A 17,101-nucleotide genomic window follows, 5' to 3' on the forward strand; every position below is an offset into this window, starting at 1 on the left:
AGTTCAGCATGGCCTGGATTTTGGGTTCCATAACGTGAGCATTATTTGCTTCTTTTTGCCTGAAGAGGCTGCAGTCAGGGATGTTCGAGGCCTAATGAGGGGTTCTTTGGCGGTCTTGGTTGGAAGTAGGCTCCGGAAATCCCTGCTGGCCGAACATACGGTTTACGTTGACGAATTTTTCCCGGCTTCAAGTCCAGGCAGGAATCTAGCTCATGCACATAATTGTGTCCTTCTCCGTGTTCGAATAACTGTTTGTTGCGGCAAAGATCCAGTAGCCAGCGGGCGAATTCCTGCCTCATTCCTGACCCATCGTAGACGCGTGAGGCCGTACTCCGTAAGCCGCTCGCTGCCATAGTAAACCAAGGTCTCGAGGAGAAAGTACGGCAGACAAATCTCAGTCTGACATCCATTCATTCCCTCATTGACGCTGCGAGTCTGGAACCTCTCTGGGGCATATCGTAAGGCTCACACCGTGACCTACCCTTGGCTGGATTTCCCAATTGTCTGTCCCGCACAGCCCCTTACAATAAATTCTGTGAATTGTGGATATTTCATCGATCTTGCCACGGGAATCTGAGAAAATCGGCCTCATTTCGTCATCGACTGATACGGTTGTCTCACATGTGTCAAGAGTTCGAAAAGATCTGCTGAGGTTTTCTTGAGGGTTGCAGGATCCATCGTTGGCGACCCCCCCCCCCTCTCTGTCCTGTCACTGTCAACAAAAGCCCCGCGACAGCTTCCACTTCTTCTCTCGCTCTCCCAACTCCACACTCCAAACCTCCCCTCCCCAAATCCCGCCCAATCTGTTGGCTGCCTACCCTCCCGGCTTCGCCTAGTCTGTCCTTTCCTTCGACGGAGCTTTGCCATTTCCCGTCTTCTCTCCTTTTCTCTACCCCTCTTCAACTGGTCCCTTCGCTGCACCATCGCCGAGTCCGCTCCCCGACCATTGCCATCCCCCTAGGTTAGGCATCATTCACCATGGACGGGGACGAGCTCATCGCCTCGGTCCTCCGCAAGATCGAGCGGGAAAAGGCCCTCATCGCCGCCGCAACAAACATGCGACAGTCGACTGACAACCCTATGGTGCAACAAAGAGTCGATGGGAACATTCGTGATGGTCGGAAGAATATCGCCTACTTGGAAGAGAAGATGAAGGAGCTGCAACTGCGTCAAGCAGAGCGAGAATCCGGTTCGCCTACCGACAAACGCTTACCACCGAACCCTGATGATGGTCCGGCCCCTCCGCCGAAAGATTACGGTTCAGGTTACGGTGATTCTGCACATTATGCGCAGCCAGGTGGGGGAAACATGCCGTCAGGCGCTCCTTTCAAGGACCCCCGACCTTTTGCGCCTGTGCCAAAGGCTCGCCCGAATTATACCAAACTCGGTATGTTGGAAACTGATGGCTCTTTTGCTAGTAGCGCACCGCTGTCTCGGAGTTCTATACTAATACATCTCCTTATCCACTAGACTTGATCAAATATGATACCCAATATCTTGGCCCGAAGATCCAGCTCATGTTGTCTCAGCTCGAATTCAAACTTAGTGTCGAAAAACAATACAAAGCAGGCATTGAAAAGATGGTTCGCCTGTACCAAGACGAAGGTGATAGAAAGAGTCGCGCGGACGCCGAGGGCCGACGGGTTGAAAGTAACCAGAAGATTCAGCTTTTGAAGCAGGCTCTTAAACGATATGAAGACTTGCATGTTGATATTGAGTCGACTGATACTGCTGATGATGGTACGGGATCATTCGTTTCGTTTAAACTAGGGTTCTATTCAGCTAACGTTGATCTCTACAGATGAAAGTTTAAGTGCCCCGAACTTGCGCAAGCCTCTAACCGGTCTTTTGACAATGCGTATTCAAGCCGTCCAAGACGTCGATCATGCGGCTAGCTCGAGGTTTTCCAGGGGTCCCGAGACATTCGTTGTTGTAAAGGTTGAAGATACTATAAAAGCCAGGACAAAGGCAACCAGGTCCGACCGATGGCAGGACGAGACGTTCAATCTCGACATCGATAAGGCAAATGAGGTTGAGTTGACTGTGTACGATAAGTCTGGCGAGAGACCCACCCCGATTGGTATGCTTTGGTTGCGCATTTCAGACATCGCGGAAGAGATGCGTCGGAAGAAGATTGAAACCGAGATAAACGCCTCGGGATGGGTTTCTGCGGATAGGATGGAGCCGGGCGCTGGTCCTGGGCGACCGGATACCGCTGGAGGGCCGGGTAGTTCGCCGCAATACCCTGGTCCCGGAGGCCATGGCAACCCTGGGCCCCAAGGCCAAATGGGCTCCGTCGGTGCTCCGCTGATGATTGACTCATGGTTTGCCTTGGAACCTGTGGGCAGAATCCATATATCAATGAGCTTCGGTAATGATCTTTTCCATGCTAGCCTAAGTCGTTTTCCGCGCTAACATGCTTTCTAGCCAAACAACTGAAGGATCGAAGACCGTTCGACATCGGTCTCAACCGTCAAGGTGCAGTCCGACAGAGAAAGGAAGAAGTCCACGAAAAGCAGGGTCACAAGTTCATTACGCAGCAATTCTACAACATCATGCGTTGTGCTCTTTGCGGCGATTTCTTGAAATATGCGGCTGGCATGCAATGCGCCGACTGCAAATACACTTGCCACCGAAAGTGCTACCCGAAGGTCGTCACGAAGTGTATCAGCAAAGCCAACTACGAGACAGACCCTGACGAGGAGAAAATCAATCACCGCATTCCGCATCGTTGGGATGGGTTCTCCAATATCTCTGCCAATTGGTGTTGTCATTGCGGGTACCTATTACCTTTTGGACGGAAGAATGCCAAGCGCTGTTCAGGTAAATATTCTTCATATCCCCATGCACATCGCAGAAACTCCTCTCTAATACTTGTAACTTTTGACAGAGTGTGGTCTAACTTGCCATTCGCACTGTACACACCTGGTTCCCGATTTCTGCGGTATGTCCATGGAGGCAGCCAACCAGATTTTAGAGACTCTTATCCGCCACAAGCATCACAACAAGTCTCCGTCTGTCAGCTCTGGTCTGAGTGGTAAGACGCTTCGGCCTGCAGGGGCATCTCAAGATTCCGCGCATGCCTACCCGAAGCCTGCGGATAGCCCGTTGTCCTATGGGGCGTCTCAACGGCCGCCCTCCTCCGAAGCAGTGAGTGCTGCGGCAACTTCTTATATACCTCCGCAATCGCCTACTTCTCAGCGCCAGCCACTGCCCCCACGAACCTCTTCGTCAAGCCCTGCTGCCGCTGCGGCAGCCATGGCAACAGGCCTACGTACTCAGCAGGCACCTGCGGACGCGGGTCGACCTATCCAGCCCCCTGCCCATGCTCATTATGACCCTGCTGCATACGCATCCTACCAGCAACAGAGCCCTGCCATGCAGCAGCAAAACTACCAGGCAGCCCAAGCAATGCAGAAGGTCAATGCACCAGCCCCTTACGGTATGCCACCCCCCCAGCAGCCGCAGCAGCAACAAGCTATGCAAGCCATGCAGCAGCAAGTGGCTGCGAAAGAAGAAATTCCTCAGGCACCGAAGATTAGGATTGGCCTCGACCACTTCAACTTCCTGGCTGTTCTCGGAAAGGGTAACTTCGGTAAAGTCATGTTGGCAGAGACCAAGTCTACCAAAAAGTTATATGCCATCAAGGTGTTGAAGAAGGAATTCATCATTGAGAATGATGAAGTCGAAAGCACCAAATCCGAAAAGCGAGTCTTCCTAATTGCCAATAAAGAGCGCCACCCATTCCTTCTCAACCTGCACGCCTGTTTCCAAACGGAAACTCGTGTTTACTTCGTTATGGAGTATATCAGTGGTGGTGATCTTATGCTGCACATCCAGCGAGGTCAATTCGGCCTGAAGAGAGCACAGTATGTATTGCCTTGCTGCGCGATCGACCTATAATAGTAACTAACATACGTCCAGATTCTATGCGGCAGAAGTATTGCTAGCTCTTAAATACTTCCACGAGAACGGCGTCATTTATCGTGACTTGAAGCTTGATAATATCCTATTAACTCTTGATGGACATATCAAGATTGGTGATTATGGTCTCTGCAAGGAGAACATGTGGTACGGATCTACCACGAGCACCTTCTGTGGTACGCCAGAATTTATGGCCCCTGAAGTATGATTCCTCATCTCCCATCATATCTATATAGAACCGCATACTAATAAGTGTCACAGATTCTCCTTGATAAGAAGTACGGCCGTGCGGTTGATTGGTGGGCTTTCGGTGTGCTTATCTACCAGATGCTTCTGCAACAATCTCCGTTCCGTGGAGAAGATGAAGACGAGATTTACGATGCTATCCTTGCAGACGAGCCTCTCTACCCAATTCACATGCCCCGCGATTCGGTTTCTATTCTGCAGAAGCTGCTGACCCGCGAGCCCGAACTGCGACTGGGATCTGGCCCCACGGATGCCCAGGAGGTTATGTCTCACGCTTTCTTCCGCAACATCAACTGGGACGACATCTACCATAAGCGAGTTCCGCCACCATTCATGCCTACCATCAGCAGCGCAACGGATACTAGCAACTTCGACCAAGAATTCACCAGTGTCACTCCTGTGCTAACCCCAGTGCAATCAGGTAAGGCCCTACCTGCTTTGATCCTTTCAACGCAAATTCTAATTTCCTTCTCTTCTAGTTCTTTCCCAAGCCATGCAGGAAGAATTCCGTGGATTCTCTTACACTGCGGATTTTGCTTAGTCCGGACTTTTCGTTCAGCGAAATGTCCAAGTTTGGATTTATGTCGCATTTGAGATTCTTGGCCCTGTTGATTACCACCCGCCTTTTGCACCGAAATGATAGTCATTACACATACATACCCATAAGAGTTTTGAGAGCAGGTCTTGAGTGGTCTTCTAGGGGGCGCAAATTGAGAAAATTTGGGGTGTGTTCTGGGGAAGGTTTCCTGTTATTCAACGCGTGTCTGTGCCTTGTAATGGATTGTTAATTTCGCCATTCAAGGAATGTAATTGTGCTTCCCGTCGTTATACTAAACCCTACTATTTAATAATGCTGTATGACTTAATGGAAGGGGGACTGTTTTGTTCCTATCGCCAGGGCAAGAATTCTAAATTCCATATTCCATGTATTACTACTAATAAGCAGCGCCGGTTTGCCGAATCCTCAAATCCCAGTTTATTCCGCAGCACTGCATTCATGGTTCAGCCCTGTTGTCTTTGTTTCCGGCTTCACGATGTCAATTCCAGTGTTACGCCCAAATCTCACAAAGGAACCACTGCCCCCAGCTGGAGGCCTGGCTCTTTCCAGAAACCACCAGGTATGTGTCTTTGTCCCCAGAAGTCCGTCCTGATCACTACAAAGGGAAAACCACCAATGGCATGACAATCTGTATACGAAAATAGCATCTTTTATTTTCCCGCAGCACAAAGATCCGATAGCAATCATAGCCGACATCTATCCAGTGCCCGCTGCACATCATCCCCCAAATTAACATTTCTCCCTCCATCCACTTCGAAGTTCCTGTCCACAACTTGAATAGTGCGGGCTCTCTACCTACTGAATACGCTAGCGATCGCTTGATCTTGCAAAACCATGTCCTCTGCTGCCATATCCTCCGCTGCCATATCCTCTAGCGAGGACGAACTGCGTGTCATACATGACAATGAGAAACAGCAGCCTTCCACGCCTCGACCGAAGACCAAGAAGAAACCGCTCCAGGACCCGACTTATATTCTACAGGAAGATGAGCCAGAGCCTGGCACGCGGAAAAGGAAGTCGCAAACAGAAGACGACGAAGTTTCTCTGCTTGAATATAACGGCTCGCCTCCATCCAAGAAACCGAATACTAGTAAGACCCAGTTCTGTTCCTCGTGCGTTCATAAAGCTAAAACGTATACAGAAATGCCTAGCATCTCGGTCGCAAGCGAAGCCACATCTGCTGGGACTACAGAAAATCACGCAAACAGGAACAACTATGTACAGCCATACGTAGAGTCGTCCGGCGCCTCCAGCATAGCCAGCGAGCCGAGCTTATTTCTCAGATCTAGCCATCCAACACGAAGAAGGTCTGCGTTATATGAAGAAGACACCAATTATGTAGCTGAAAGTGATGACGAGGAGGACAAAGAGGCGGATGAGTACGCTATTCCTGACAACGAGAAAGCAACAGTCCTCTTTGACTTCGACCGGGAACGGGAGAAGCGCCTGGCCAGTGTAATCGACATTCCTGAGGGCCTGTACACCGAGAAGGAGAAATCCCTCTTCTTAAAACTGGCGATGCGCGGATTCGAGCCGCTGGCCCCAAAGGATTGGCAGTTTGATTTCCCTACCTTGCCTGATTCGCTGTTTCCTGAGTCTGGGAAACAGCAATCAGACCCAATTATCAAAATATCAAGAAGCACCGCATTCTATGGTAAGTACTATTATTAAAATGCCTTGGTCAGCCTATATTTGTGTTCATTCGCTCATTTGTCGCTTAGCCATCAAATCTCTTGCAAACCTCTTCTCCCTCAGTGGGCGTGTGAGAGACTGCAGCATTGTGGAGAAGAGGCCCGAAGCGTTGATCAAACAGACGATTCGAAAGTATATACGCTGGGCATTATATGATGTCAACCTCGAAATTAGTCCTGAATCAATACCAATACATGCTATACACGCACAAAGAGAGAAAGAAACTGTTCGCCAAGCGCTGGAACGCCTCAATAAACGTTTGAAAAAGCTCGCCGTTCGACACCGAACCGCGCTAGAAGCAGCAAGCGAGGAGCAGTGTATCACGACGGAAATGAAGCAAATCGAGGCACCCTTGCTGATAGGGTTCCTCATATGTGGACCAGTTGTCGCTCTAATGACATACGACTTGGATCTTGCCAAGGACGATGAGGACGTCGACGGCAAATTCTTCTCACAGTTTGACTTCGCAGAAAGAGGGCAGGATTTATGGAACTCTCTGTCAATCGCTATAGTCGTCATGCATATCCGTAACACGATGGTTCGACTTACGGAAAACAGCTATGGGGGATTCGTAAAATCTCCAAGGAGTAGTGCGGTAAGTGAAGATCTCTAGGCGGCAGGCGACATGTGCCTTGGGCCGTGGATAATCCAATTTTGCTTGTATATATTCTTGCCACCATTATACTCAGAAATATGTCTTTTACTTCTTACTTTTTGATATGATCCCCATTCCTTTTTGGCCCAACCATTTTATAGATCAAGATGCATCACGTGATGACGCGGTGGTACCCTGAGATCGACCAGATCCCCGCCATTTCTACTTGTGACCTTTCTCCGATGAGGGCCTAACTCCATCATGGATGCAGCTGATGCCCGAGAAGTGAAGCTTCAGCGTGCTTCTGGGGATCTTGTCGAAGAATTTTCGGCCAAACTGCCGTCTTTGCTCTGGAAGCCACAATCTACCAAAAAAGGCGTCAGAATCCCACGGAGATGGACTTTGGCTTCGAAAACAGAAAGGCTGGTCAACCTTGTAAGTCATGAAGATCTGGTTTCCTCACTACATGATCGGGATATATTCCTAGTCTTTATGGCTCTGCTAACTAATTGTCGTCAGTTGGAACCCTTCCAAGAATGGCCGCAGTTGCTGGATCAACACCTGCAATCACTTTTGCCTCCTTTAGTTGATGCTCTGTTGTCATATCTGCTAACGCATAAAAAACAATATGCCGTAAGATCGGCTGGTAACCAGTCAAGAGCTTTGTATCCTCTGCCAAGGGCTATTTGCAGGCTCCTTTACACCTTTTGTAAGGTACGAGGGGTCAAGGTTATCAGTAGGTTCTTGAATAATGAACCAAAATACCTTGACCCTTTGCTACGAGCCTTCATTCAGTGGGATTCGGCTCAATCAGAGGACCCTCATGCTCTTTCTGAAGATATCCCACGCCGACTAGTGTGGGAGGAGCGCTATGTGCTGCTTATATGGCTCTCGCACTTATTGCTTGCACCTTTTGACCTGTCTTCGATGTCATCCGACGATATACCAAACCCATACCAAGTAACTGGACCGACTGAACGATTGCCGCCGCAAACACCGGCGGTGGCCACCTCTCTTCTTTCTGTTGCGTTGGCTTATATCAATGTAGCAGGGAAGGAGCGTGAAGCCGCAACAATGCTACTTGCACGCCTCGTCCTGCGCCGAGATATGCAAGCGCTTGGGATGTTGACAAATCTCACCGATTGGGCGCTCAATGTAATCCATCCTGCCAGCGGTTCTGATCCCTCTGTTGTCTACGCATACATCGGCGTGCTATCGTTTCTTGCGCGTTTGGCTGGATCCGGCCAAGCCGAGGACCTCGCGCCTCTCATCGTCCCTGTTTTTAGACAGACAATGAGTATTGTACAAGGCAATGGCGAAGTATCTCAGGCAATTTTGGCGTCTGCTCTAGCCCGAAAGATCATCATCAAAATCCTTCGGTCTATAACCGTCATGGCTCTTTTACTTGCTGAGAAAAGCAGCAGTCTAGTATCTGATGACCAGGTTTCTTCTATCCTAGAAGATGCGATTGATCATTTCTTGACAGCTCTCGCGGACAAGGATACTCCTGTAAGGTTTTCTGCGAGCAAGGCGCTCAGTATTGTGACCCTGAAGTTGGACCCGGACATGGCGACTGAAGTCATTGAGGCTGTCACTGGCTCCTTGGGAGAGAATATCCTGTATGAGAAAAGCGACGCTACTATAATAACGCCTGCTGAGGCAAGGCGAATTGGAACAAGCACTTTGAAACGCAATCTAAGTGCTGTCGACGCTCAAAGATGGCAAGGCCTAATCCTCACATTAGGCCATTTATTATTCCGCCATGCACCTCCAACCCATCAACTTCCTAATGTGTTGCAACCCCTTGTATCTGGATTAGATTTCGAACAGAGGTCGTCCACTGGAACTTCCGTCGGGACTGGCGTTCGGGATGCCGCGTGCTTTGGTATATGGGCAATATCCCGCAAATACACAACGCAGGAACTCCTTGCAATTAACAGGCAAGCAATATACTCCTCCACCGCCCAAGCGGGGGTCAACGTTCTCCAAATGCTTGCCATCGAACTTGTTTGTGCCGCTTGCGTGGACCCGTCTGGCAATATCCGAAGAGGTGCTTCTGCTGCCCTGCAAGAACTCATCGGCCGCCATCCCAATACAATTGTGGAAGGGATCCCTATTGTCCAGGTAGTGGACTATCACGCCGTGGCCCGGCGCTCAAGAGCGATGATTGAGGTTGCGAAAGAGACCGTTTCTCTTAGCTCCCAGTATTGGAGCCCGCTTCTCGAATCGTTGATGCAGTGGAGAGGCATTGGCTCAGCCGATGCTGAATCTAGAAGACACGCAGCAAAGGCTATTGGAGAATTAAGCACACAGGAAGCCAGCAAGTCTGTGCGCGTCGTCCTTCAGAAACTACTAGATAGGCTTTACAGTATTCCCCGCAGCGATGTTGAGACACGCCATGGGTGCTTTCTTGCCATTTCTTCAGTGATCGATGCTTTCAATTCTTTTGAGGCGTCTACAATCAAGTCTGATGAAGGTTCACAATACGCTGCTAGACAGATATCTACATTCTGGGAAATCTTTGGCTCGCCGATCGGGCCCACTAAAGACGACTTAACTCTCCAGATTTCTCGTCCAGAGCTCACTGCTGAAGCGTCTTCATGTCTAATATCATCACTTTCTAAATCATCCTCTCACCTCAAAGAGCACCAAAGCTACGAGCCTTCGCCCGCTCTTCTCGAGGAAACCTGCAAGGTGCTTATGCTCTGCCTCTCTAGGAATGACGATATTTCTATAGAAACTTCGTCAAGAGCGATTTCGCAATTGTGGTACCTTATAACACCATTGAAACAGGACGAATTAATGCAAGGGTGGGTTTCGCACATCCGCACAACTCGGAACTTGCCTACTGGTAGAGGTCATATCTCCATTCTTGGTTCCCTATTCAGCGAGCTTAACCCAACGGATGCCACCCGGCAAGTTGTGATTGAGGAGCTCATTCGGTGTGCCGAAAAGGAGGAGTTAATTGAGAAACGAGTGGTAGCCGTTAAGAGCTTCGCCTTCGGAGTTATGCCGCATATAGGTATGCAGCTCCTCGGAAACCGCAGGAAAGTGGTATTAACTAAAGCACAGATGTGACCGAAAGTATCGCAAATAGCCTTGTCGGGTTCCTAAACGACTACACGACTGATAGACGAGGTGATATTGGCTCTTTGGTTAGGCTGGAAGGTATCCAGGCCGCCAAAATCGCTCTTCAAAGGAAGAGTAGCATTACCAACCAGTCGCACGTCCAAGACATCGTCGGCTGCCTTTGCCGTCTTGCAGCAGAGAAGTTGGACAAAGTCCGTCTTGAAGCTTGGCTCTGCCTCCAGGCCTTCTGGGAGACGGCTAGTGCCTTTCCACCATTGCTGAGGTATGGACCTGCAATGCATCTATGTATATGTGCAGATGCTGGGCTAGGCGCAATGAATATGCTAACTGAAGCAGGCGTTATGAGCACTTCAGTCAAGTGTCGTCAACCGACTACTTTGTACAACTGCTAGAGCTGCAAGCAATCGACTGGCTACGGATTCCACTATTCCAGGGCTTTGCGACGTCCGCGGTTGCCGGAGCCGAGGGACTCATTCGCTCCACGCGCTCGGCTTTAATACAGAAAATCAATAATTACCCAGCTGAAGAACACCCCGAAAGAGTAACGGCTATTATCCAGGATTTGCTCACTATCCTGAATGAGAAACTTCCAGATGATCGTTACGCAATACCAATTTTGGAAACATCAGCGTTCTTATTAGATGGTTATGTAGCGTCCGCGCCTCAGTTCCGGGACCCAAGGTCAGTTAGCTTGCCCTCATTGGCGAGACATGCGAAAAGTACTGACACTACCTAGCTTGAGGAAATTGTTCGTCCTTGTTCAGAAAGCCCATTTCAAGACGCAGAGCATTGTCAGGCTCGAAGCTGCAATCCGCGCATATGCACCTCTCTCAAGACTAGAACAGGTGCGAGTTGACGTGTTGAAAAAACTCACAGGGATGCTACTTCATCCATTTCCAAGGGTACGCACTGCTAGTATCAAACACGGGGCTCTTCTAACAGGCATTAGGTTCGGACCACGGCGGCGGAATACCTGTTCATGGAAACTAACCTTGACTTGGTGAAGCTGGAAGATTGGGCGAGTCACCCAACGAAGCTAAAGAGTAGGGTGGAGGAGGTGAGAGAACTTTTGACATGTAAATAAAATTTCATAGCATTATGGGTAAATAATATGTCCCAGAGGCCTAAAAAAAGGGGGGTCGGATCCCAGAAACACAAGACCAAAAAGAATTCAATGTGCATCATCCGTGAATCGAACACGGGCCTCATCGATGGCAACGATGAATTCTACCACTAGACCAATGATGCTGACTGATATTTCGTTTCTAAATTTGCATTTATAGACCAAAAGCCCACTCCAGATCCATATTCCCTATTCCAGCTAGCCGGGTCACATGACTTTTTGCTAAAGCGGCAAGCAAATCAAGCTGCATGAGGCTGCGAGAGCGACAGGCTACATACGAAAGAAAACACCCATTGAAGCACGGAAATTCGGCCTGCGACGATCCATCTACCGTGTCGCAAAGATGGCCACTGTCCCGGTTCCCAGCAGTATCCCTCCCAACCCCACGTAAGTTCCTATCACATCCATTGGAAACCTCCCTTCCATACCGGGAACCTTTCCAGTGATTACCGAGCCCAGCTAATAGCTCTCCGCAGAGTCTACGTACGTCGAGTGTCGAGCCAACCTTCTCCGGGGCCCCTCAATACCCTATTTAAATCTTCGTTCTTTTCCCCAACACATCGGTTAACACTCTGCAGGTTCGCAATCTCGAAGAACGCATAAAGCCCGAGGAACTGAAAGAAGCGCTGTCCGAACTCTTCTCCGAATACGGGACGATCCTCGAAATCATCGCAAAGAAAAATCTCAAGGCCAAGGGACAAGCCTTCATCGTATTTGACAATGTCGACTCCGCAACCCGTGCCATTGACGAAATCAATGGCTTCGATTTATTCGATAAACCAATGGTCCTGGATTACGCGAAGACAAGGAGCGATGCGACTGTGTTAAGAGAGGGAGGGGATGATGAGTTAGAATCTCACAAGCGGAGGAGGCTAGCAGAGAAGGGTATTCCTTTCATCTTATCCCATATACACTTGGGTATCCCTAACGTATGATGTTGTGCAATATACTGACATTAGACTCCAGAGCGCCGACAAGCGCACGAAGCCCTAGAGGCGCAGAAGAAACTAAAACGCCCACCAGTCGGTGCGCCAGAGGCCACGGGTCGCCCTGCCAAGACAGCAAAGGGTGCTGGTCTCAAGCCCACGTCCGGCGCTGCGGCGGCCGTTATCCCCGACGAATATCTACCTCCGAACAAGATTCTATTCTTGCGGGATCTTCCCGATACAGCGGACCAGGAGACTCTCATGAGTGTATTTGGAAGGTTCGAAGGGTTCCAGGAAGTGAGACTGGTACCGGGGAGAAAGGGAATTGCATTTGTGGAGTACGAGAGCGAATCTGGCGCTATCAGTGCGAAGGAGGCTACATCGGGGATGCCGATGGGCCCGGAGGCGAAGTCCATTCGGGTTACATTCCAGAGACAATGAGCTGCTTATTGTTGTCTTATTTCTTTTTTATGGGCGTTGGTGGCTGGGTTTATGGTTTTGAGCTACCTAATCGCAACTATGGAGTATGCGAAATTCTAACATGCATGCATGTATGGTATGGCTTTTTCTTTAGGCCGAAGAATCTAAAACAACAGCAAACGGCAAGAATCATTTAAATGCCAACAGGGAATAGACTACATACAAGTAAATGGGAATCAACATGCTAGAAAATAACATCTGTGTCTTCTTGCTCCCCTAGAACGTCAGGCGCCTCTGGCTCTTCAGTGGCAGCACCCAATTGTTGCTGGGCCTCCTTCTCGCGCGCGGCTTTAATTTCAGCATCAGCTGCTGCAACATCCCTCTGCTTCTTGCCCGACACCTTCTTGAGGCGGTAGAACTCTTCTCTGTCGAGCTCGTCGAGTTCGGAATTGATGTCTATGGCGGTTAGTATGTGTGAAGACGACGGTGAAGGCAAGGAGGGTTAAAGTCTGACATTTGATGGTGTTTTCTGTTCGTGGAATGATAACATGTTCACTGCGCCAACTGTGTTAACTGTTGAATTCATGGAAACTATAGTAGTGGGGTAGCCCTCACATAGCATTTACTAGAATTGAGTTAGTATAGGTACCGTCATTTGAATAGAAGTGAAGGCTTACCTCTTCGGTTAACAACCTTGATCACTTCGTCAAGGATAACGAACGCAGTCTATACCAATTAGCCAGCTGTCGGTATACTACTATATGCCTCCATACCTGTAGACTCGCAAGTTCGACCAAGGTTTCTACCGCGCGAGCATAAGTCTCGCGACAGCGCTGTACCTGTTGTCCACCTTTTCCAAGACCAGTCAAGCCAAAGTCGTTGATGGAGTCTTCCGTGTAGCTTTCAAAATGAGGTAACAGAACACCAGAAACGTTATCCTGCTTCGCCCGTACTCGGAATCGGGCCTGTTTGGCGGACTCTTGAACCTGGTAGCCGATATCACCACCAACAGCGTAGCTCACTTCCGCCAGGGAAAATGCAGCAACCTGCATGACCCGTCCCATCTTCTGTTTGGCTTCATCGATTCGTCGGGTTATCTCTGGATATCCGTATTAGCGTGGGTGATGCGGAGAGGTCGATGGATGAGTATGCATACCGCGGAAACGCCTATAAAACGTGTTGGTATCAGATAGATGATTATTTATATAGCAAGAACTTACTTTGTTAAAGCTTCACTTTTCCTCTTCAGCAAACTGTGGCCAGTCTCCGCGCCCTTTAGTTTACTCTTCATCAACCCAAGCGACTGACGGGTCGGGAAGACCGCCTCACGGCCCTATATAGAAACCAGCATATCAATAAGAGCTCCCAAAATAATCTGGGTAGTACAGCAACAAGCGACTCACCACTGCTCCGGACATTTTTCTGGTATCCGGGAACGGAATTCAACGAGAGGCGCAAGCAATGATAGCGGTCCAAAGGCGGAGGGGGACATGTCGATAACATCACCGGAATGAGAAGAAGCTTGGGCCAGCTCGTGGCCTGAGGCCCGCATGACAGCCGTCACGTGATACCGCTCCCAACTTCGTCGGCGAAGCGCTTGTCGGTTTCCTCACGACGCGACGAGAAGGCCTTCCCGTTCATGCCACCACTTTTTATTGCGAATACGTGTTGACCGTGTGAGTCGGTCCCGCTCGATTGAGTGGCGCAATGCCAGGGACGCTTTTGCCCCCGAGATCCCACCGGCAACACGCAGAGATGGATCGATCTTCGGCCTCCCGGCCAGATTTGTACCTGATTGTAAGTAAAAGGGCACCGCGGTGAATGGGAAATAACTGCTAACATGATAATTAATATATTAGGCCGATAATGACAACGTGTATGAGCAGGATCTCCTTCGGAATCCCGGCAGCATCAAGCCATGGCTTGCGTACATCGATTACAAACAGCAAAATGGGACGCTTTATGAGCAGGCCTTCGTGAGTGACACTCTCATGCTCACTGCTTTCTTTTTTCGCAACGTACTAAACGTTTGACAGGTTTTAGAGCGTGCTTGTAAACAGCTCCCGAGGTCCTATAAGCTTTGGAAGATGGTATTTAAAATTCTGATGCCGCGAGGAATATGCTAACGGATTTTTATAGTACTTGGAATTTCGAACGAGACATCTTAAGAACCGCAATGCAACCAAATATCGGGCCGAGTTTCAGAAGGTCAACGCACTGTTTGAGCGTGCGTTGATCCTGCTCAACAAAATGCCTCGGATATGGGAGATGTACCTCTCCTTCATGCTTCAACAACCGCTCGTTACACAAACTAGGAGAACTTTCGATCGTGCTCTGCGAGCGTTGCCGGTAACTCAGCACAACCGGGTCTGGAAATTATACAAGGCTTTCGCACGCTCTGCTTCCGGTCAAACTGCAGTGAAGATTTGGGCTCGATACATGCAAATCCACCCAGAAAATGCAGAGGAATACATCCACATCCTTGTGGAGATGGGCCAGTATACCGATGCCGTGAAGCGCTACATGGGGATTCTTAACGACCCAAGGTTTCAGTCGCGGGACGGAAAGAGTAACTTCCAGCTGTTCACTGAAATGGTGGATTTGCTAGTCTCAAAAGCGAAGAAAATCGAGACAGGGCCTCAGTCTGGAATTGATGTGAACGCGATTCTCCGCAGCGGCATTGATCGATTTCCAGACCAAAAAGGTAAACTTTGGGCCGGACTGGCAACTTACTGGATCACGAAAGGCAACTTCGAGAAGGCACGCGATGTCTTTGAGGAGGGCATAACGACAGTCATGACAGTTCGCGATTTCACCCTTGTATTTGATTCTTATGTCGAATTCGAAGAATCCATCATAGGCAACCTGATGGAAGCTGCCGCCGTTCGGACTGATAATAACCAAGCTGATGAGGAAGCCGATTTCGATCTTGATCTTCGGATGCTCAGATTTGAACAGCTTATGGATCGACGGCCGTTTTTGGTCAATGACGTGCTACTAAGGCAAAATCCTAACAATGTCATTGAATGGGAAAAGAGGGTGGCTCTTTGGGGTGACAACAACGTGGAAATTGTCCAAACATACACCGCTGCAATAGCAGCCATCAACCCCAAAAAAGCTGTTGGCAAGTTTTCGGAGCTCTGGGTCAACTACGCGAAATTCTACGAGCGCGGTGAAGACTTGGGCCCTGCACGGGTTATCTTTGAGAAAGCCGTGAAAGTTCCTTTCAAATCAGTTGCGGAACTCGCAGAAACATGGTGCGAGTGGGCAGAGATGGAGCTACGTAGCGAAAACTTCGATAAAGCGGTTGAGATCATGGGCAAGGCAACGCAAGCGCCCAAGAAATCGACCGTTGACTACTTCGACGAGACGCTCTCCCCTCAGCAACGCGTTCACAAGAGCTGGAAGCTATGGAGTTTCTATGTCGACCTTGTGGAGAGTGTCTCATCGATAGAGGAGACGAAGAAGGTGTATGAAAGGATCTTCGAGTTGCGAATTGCCACTCCGCAGACCGTTGTCAACTACGCCAACCTTCTTGAGGAACACAAATATTTCGAGGATTCGTTTAAAGTATATGAACGAGGCCTGGACCTCTTCACCTATCCAGTTGCGTTCGAACTTTGGAATCTTTATCTTACCAAAGCTGTTGATCGAAAGATTGGTATCGAGCGTTTGCGAGATCTATTTGAGCAGGCGCTCGATGGCTGCCCTCCCAAGTTTGCCAAACCGCTCTATTTGATGTACGGAAACCTGGAAGAGGAGCGGGGATTGGCTCGACACGCGATGCGAATCTACGAACGTGCCACACGGGCTGTCTCTGATGAAGACCGCCTTGAAATGTTCGAGTTCTACATCACCAAGTCCGCCTCCAACTTCGGATTGCCGTCTACGCGGCCGATCTACGAGCGAGGTATTGCCGCTTTGCCTGATCAAGAGGCCAAGGAAATGTGCCTCAAGTTCGCCGAGATGGAAAGGAGATTGGGCGAAATCGATCGCGCACGTGCTATTTATGGCCATGCGTCTCAATTCTGCGATCCGCGCACCAATGCGCCATTCTGGCAGAAATGGGAAGCTTTCGAAGTCCAGCACGGGAACGAAGACACCTTCAAGGAAATGCTTCGTATCAAGCGAAGTGTCCAAGCGCAATACAAGTATGTAACCCCAGTCCCAATCCTTGCTCTACTGTTATCGCACCATACTAACCAATCCGATACAGCACCGACGTCAGCTTCATTGCGTCCCAGGCCATCGCCCGCGGTCAACAAAAGGGTGAAGGGGAAGCTGAACCGGACACTGGAGGGGAAGAAATGGACGCAACCACAGCAGATGCCATGGCGGCGTTGGAACGCCAAGCCCGTGCACCTGTCGGCTTCGTTGCAGCCAGTACCGGACCTGAAGGTGGCAATCGCCCTCCTGTCAACCAAGCACCTGCGGCCGCTGCTCCAGCGAATCCCGACGCCATCGATCTCGATGACGAAGACATGGATGCGGAGTAGAGATCTTCTCTTGTCTCTCGATCACGCTGC

The 17,101-nt window shown here is 49.6% G+C and overlaps 6 protein-coding genes and 1 non-coding gene across 7 annotated transcripts; 5 read left to right on the forward strand and 2 right to left on the reverse strand.

Annotated features, from left to right (window-relative positions):
- Positions 1-978: 978 nt before the first annotated feature.
- On the forward strand, positions 979-4,711 carry pkcA (protein kinase c; the record flags this gene model as incomplete). The annotated part of the gene is made up of 8 exons (XM_040848943.1): positions 979-1,387; positions 1,471-1,740; positions 1,802-2,371; positions 2,428-2,823; positions 2,891-3,869; positions 3,925-4,126; positions 4,186-4,591; positions 4,650-4,711. The coding sequence occupies 8 exons, from the start codon at positions 979-981 to the stop codon at positions 4,709-4,711; spliced, it is 3,294 nt and encodes a 1,097-aa protein (XP_040705788.1).
- A 1,161-nt stretch (positions 4,712-5,872) lies between these two features.
- Positions 5,873-7,095, forward strand: ASPSYDRAFT_195148 (uncharacterized protein; the record flags this gene model as incomplete). Its single annotated transcript, XM_040843707.1, has 2 exons — positions 5,873-6,383; positions 6,451-7,095. The coding sequence occupies 2 exons, from the start codon at positions 5,873-5,875 to the stop codon at positions 7,032-7,034; spliced, it is 1,095 nt and encodes a 364-aa protein (XP_040705789.1). The 3' UTR covers positions 7,035-7,095.
- Positions 7,096-7,259: 164 nt separating this feature from the next.
- Positions 7,260-11,355, forward strand: ASPSYDRAFT_195151 (tubulin-specific chaperone D). Its single transcript, XM_040843708.1, has 6 exons — positions 7,260-7,451; positions 7,536-10,038; positions 10,089-10,368; positions 10,443-10,787; positions 10,843-11,008; positions 11,056-11,355. Exons 1-6 carry the CDS (start codon positions 7,278-7,280, stop codon positions 11,188-11,190), a joined length of 3,603 nt encoding a protein of 1,200 aa, XP_040705790.1. The 5' UTR covers positions 7,260-7,277; the 3' UTR covers positions 11,191-11,355.
- ASPSYDRAFT_t48 lies at positions 11,284-11,354 on the reverse strand. The gene has a single exon. It is a non-coding gene; the product is annotated as a tRNA-Gly (tRNA).
- A 182-nt stretch (positions 11,356-11,537) lies between the features above and the next one.
- ASPSYDRAFT_195152 (U1A/U2B'/SNF family RNA-binding protein) lies at positions 11,538-12,596 on the forward strand (the record flags this gene model as incomplete). Its single annotated transcript, XM_040843709.1, has 4 exons — positions 11,538-11,616; positions 11,706-11,712; positions 11,808-12,114; positions 12,196-12,596. The coding sequence occupies exons 1-4, from the start codon at positions 11,573-11,575 to the stop codon at positions 12,594-12,596; spliced, it is 759 nt and encodes a 252-aa protein (XP_040705791.1). The 5' UTR covers positions 11,538-11,572.
- A 223-nt stretch (positions 12,597-12,819) lies between these two features.
- On the reverse strand, positions 12,820-13,993 carry ASPSYDRAFT_85679 (H(+)-transporting V1 sector ATPase subunit D; the record flags this gene model as incomplete). The annotated part of the gene is made up of 8 exons (XM_040851547.1): positions 12,820-13,031; positions 13,090-13,130; positions 13,191-13,200; positions 13,253-13,301; positions 13,349-13,674; positions 13,732-13,742; positions 13,796-13,908; positions 13,979-13,993. 8 exons carry the CDS (start codon positions 13,991-13,993, stop codon positions 12,820-12,822), a joined length of 777 nt encoding a protein of 258 aa, XP_040705792.1.
- Positions 13,994-14,282: 289 nt separating this feature from the next.
- Positions 14,283-17,071, forward strand: ASPSYDRAFT_145789 (mRNA splicing protein SYF1; the record flags this gene model as incomplete). The annotated part of the gene is made up of 5 exons (XM_040841560.1): positions 14,283-14,372; positions 14,435-14,551; positions 14,612-14,665; positions 14,715-16,726; positions 16,792-17,071. 5 exons carry the CDS (start codon positions 14,283-14,285, stop codon positions 17,069-17,071), a joined length of 2,553 nt encoding a protein of 850 aa, XP_040705793.1.
- Between the last annotated feature and the right edge of the window lie 30 nt (positions 17,072-17,101).

Source organism: Aspergillus sydowii (assembly GCF_001890705.1).
Source record: "Aspergillus sydowii CBS 593.65 unplaced genomic scaffold ASPSYscaffold_2, whole genome shotgun sequence".
NCBI classification, from domain to species: Eukaryota; Fungi; Ascomycota; class Eurotiomycetes; order Eurotiales; family Aspergillaceae; genus Aspergillus; species Aspergillus sydowii.